General features: G+C 40.5%; 1 protein-coding gene across 1 annotated transcript; it reads left to right on the top strand.

Annotated features, from left to right (window-relative positions):
* The first annotated feature begins 1,030 nt into the window (after nucleotides 1–1,030).
* Nucleotides 1,031–2,295, top strand: LOC139902002 (uncharacterized mitochondrial protein AtMg00810-like). The gene is made up of 2 exons (XM_071884661.1): nucleotides 1,031–1,170; nucleotides 1,275–2,295. The coding sequence occupies exons 1-2, from the start codon at nucleotides 1,031–1,033 to the stop codon at nucleotides 2,293–2,295; spliced, it is 1,161 nt and encodes a 386-aa protein (XP_071740762.1).
* The last annotated feature ends 882 nt before the right edge of the window (nucleotides 2,296–3,177 follow it).

Below are 3,177 nucleotides of genomic sequence, written 5' to 3'. Positions count from 1 at the left end.
TCAAATATGCTTTTCATGTCCAAAAATCTCTCAACAAAATGGTAAATCCGAACGCATGATTCGCACAATTAATAACCTCATTCGTACTCTTTTGTTTCAAGCTCACCTACCCCCAACCTTCTGGGTCGAAGCCCTTCATATGGCCACTTATCTTCTCAATCTACTTCCCTCTTCCACCATTAATAATGAAATCCCACATACTCGCCTCTACAAATACTCCCCAAATTACTTCTCACTTCGTGTCTTCGGTTGTCTTTGCTACCCTCATCTCAACACCACCAACAAACTCGCTCCACGCTCTACTCCATGCATATTCCTCGGATATCCATCCAACCACCGTGGTTACTGTTGATATGATATCTCTACTCACAAAATCATATAATCTCGTCACGTCACCTTCGACGAGACCTCCTTTCCCTATGGTTCAACCACCACCTCCACACCACCCTCATATGTGTTTCTTGATCCTCCTCCTAACCTCTTCTCCCGAAACTTCCCTGACACATCACCACCTCCTCCAGCTAATCCCGCCCCAACTCCGACACCTCCACCACCTCCAACACCTCCACCACCTCCAACACCTCCACCACTTCCAACACCTCTTGTTCCTCTAGTCAATGAGCCATCTCCCCCACATCATAATCCTCTATCACAAAACACATCCTCCACTCACCCCATGGTAACTCGTCACCGTCTCGGTATCACCAAACCTGTGCAGCGTCTAAATCTTCATGTATCCTCTCCTACTCCTTTCCCAAAAACTTACTCCCATGCACTTAACGACCCTAATTGGCATAACGCTATGACAGAAGAATACAATGCTTTAATTAAAAATGGTACTTGGACTCTTGTTCCTAGGCCCTCGGACACGAACATTGTTCGCTCCATGTGGCTCTTTAAGCACAAGTTTAATGCAGACGGTACCTTAAGCAAGTACAAGGCTCGTCGTGTTGCTAATGGTTGCAGCCAATAGATAGGTATTGATTGTGATGAGACCTTCAGCCCGGTTGTTAAACTGACTACTATCAGGATGGTTCTTAGTCTCGCTGCTTCTCTACACTGGCCCGTTCATCAGCTGGATGTCAAGAATGCTTTTCTCCATGGCCATCTTTCGAAGACTGTCTACATGCATCAGCCTCCAGGATTCCGTTATCCGCTCATCCAAATCACGTCTTCCTTCTACAGAAATCTATTTATAGACTGAAGCAAGCACCTCATGCTTGGTTTCACAGGTTTGCGGGGTACGCCAAGCATGTTGGTTTTTAGCACAGCAGATGTGACACTTCTCTGTTCATCTACAAACACGGTGTTGACAAGACCTATTTATTATTATATGTGGATGACATCATTTTGGCCGCATCATCGGCTGCTTTTCTTCAAAGGGTTATCAGCTCCCTGCATCAGGAGTTCTCCGTGACAGACCTTGGTCCGCTAAATTATTTCTTGGGTGTCTCTGTTACTCGTAATTCATCGGAGATGTTCCTTTCACAGCAGAAGTATGCTTCAGAGATCATTGAGCGCGCAGACATGGTTGTTGTATCTAGTCGGACTCCGATTGACACGTGTTCCAAACTTACCGCTAGTGGTCCTCCTGTCAAGGACCCCACATTATATCGCAGTCTCGCAGGAGCCCTTCAGTACTTTACTTTCACTCGGCCAGACATTTCTTATGCGGTGCAGCAGGTATGTTTATTCATGCATGATCCACAGGAGCCTCACATGGCTGCTCTCCGAAGGATCATCCGTTATGTTCAGGGCACCATGGATCTCGGCCTACAGCTCTTTGCTTCTTCCACCGCCTCCTTGGTTTCATACTCTGATGCTGACTGGGCCGGATGTCCATCTACTAGACATTTCACATTCGGATATTGTGTATTTTTGGGTAATAATCTTCTATCCTGGTCCTCTAAGAGGCAGCACACACTATCTCGCTCCAGTGCAGAAGCTGAGTATCGAGGCGTAGCCAACGCCATTACAGAGACCTGTTGGATTCGTAATCTTCTTCGTGAGCTTCACTGCCCGCTCACATCTGCTACTCTTATTTTTTGTGATAATGTAAGTGCAGTCTACATGTCTGGAAATACGGTTCAACATCAGAGAACGAAGCATATCAAGATTGATATACACTTTGTTCGCGACCTTGTCCTGAAAGGTCATGTGCGTGTGCTTCATGTTCCCTCACGTTTCCAGTTCGCAGACATCTTCACCAAAGGCTTACCTACAGCACTTTTTGATGAGTTCAGATCCAATCTCAGTGTTCGCTCCGCTCCCGCTCCGACTGTCGGGGGATGTTAGACAATATTAGTCCATGTCTGTATTATCGACCCATTTCTATAAGGGCCCACTTATGCTATTAGTTCACTAGGTTTAAGGATTGATTGTCTATTTATATTGTACGTATCATGCTTAGCCATTCATTCAAATAATAAGATACGCCTTTTAACAGGAAAACTATATCATGAATATACTTCTCTATAGTTTCTATTATATTGCTAAAATGATGATGTCATTATTAGGCTAATTCCTTTGTTAAGAAAAAATCAAAAAGAAAAAGAAAAAAATCTAAGCATGGTGGGTGGTGTCATTAATCTAAATAATTTTGAATTAAAATTAAATCTTATTAATTAATTATTATTATTATTAAATCTTATTAATAATTATTTTAATTATTAAAATTAAATAATTTTAAACTATTGTAATTAATTATTTTGAATTGAGTACGAGAAGGTATAAAAGTTAGGCAGAAAGAAACCAAATTTATATTTTTAATTTACACTTTTAAAATAAAATAACAACCAATATTTTTTCTTATGATTGGATGAGAATTGTTTAATATGTATTTTAGGTGTTTGATGAAATGTTCAGCTGCCGAGTTTCTTAGTCGGACTATGTGGTTCCACGGGTCATTAAACTAAATAATTTTAACATTTAAGTTCACTTAATACCTAAAACATATCATTAAACTGTTTTGTTTAAACAAACCCGTGATTCCACGGGTCATTTCACTAGTATACAACTAAATGTGTAATTTTTAATGCTTTTTACATAAATTTTTCACGCCTTAAAAAGTGGAAATATACCATGTCAAAAATTCTAAATAGATACATACGTTTTTAAGTGTACAAGTCTATTATTTTTTCACGCTCGTATAAAACACTTCACTTTAATTTTTTGATT

This window comes from Rutidosis leptorrhynchoides, chromosome 3 (assembly GCF_046630445.1).
Source record: "Rutidosis leptorrhynchoides isolate AG116_Rl617_1_P2 chromosome 3, CSIRO_AGI_Rlap_v1, whole genome shotgun sequence".
NCBI classification, from domain to species: domain Eukaryota; kingdom Viridiplantae; phylum Streptophyta; class Magnoliopsida; order Asterales; family Asteraceae; genus Rutidosis; species Rutidosis leptorrhynchoides.
Note: the sequence above shows the minus strand (reverse complement) of the source record. Positions and strands in the feature narration are given on the sequence as shown.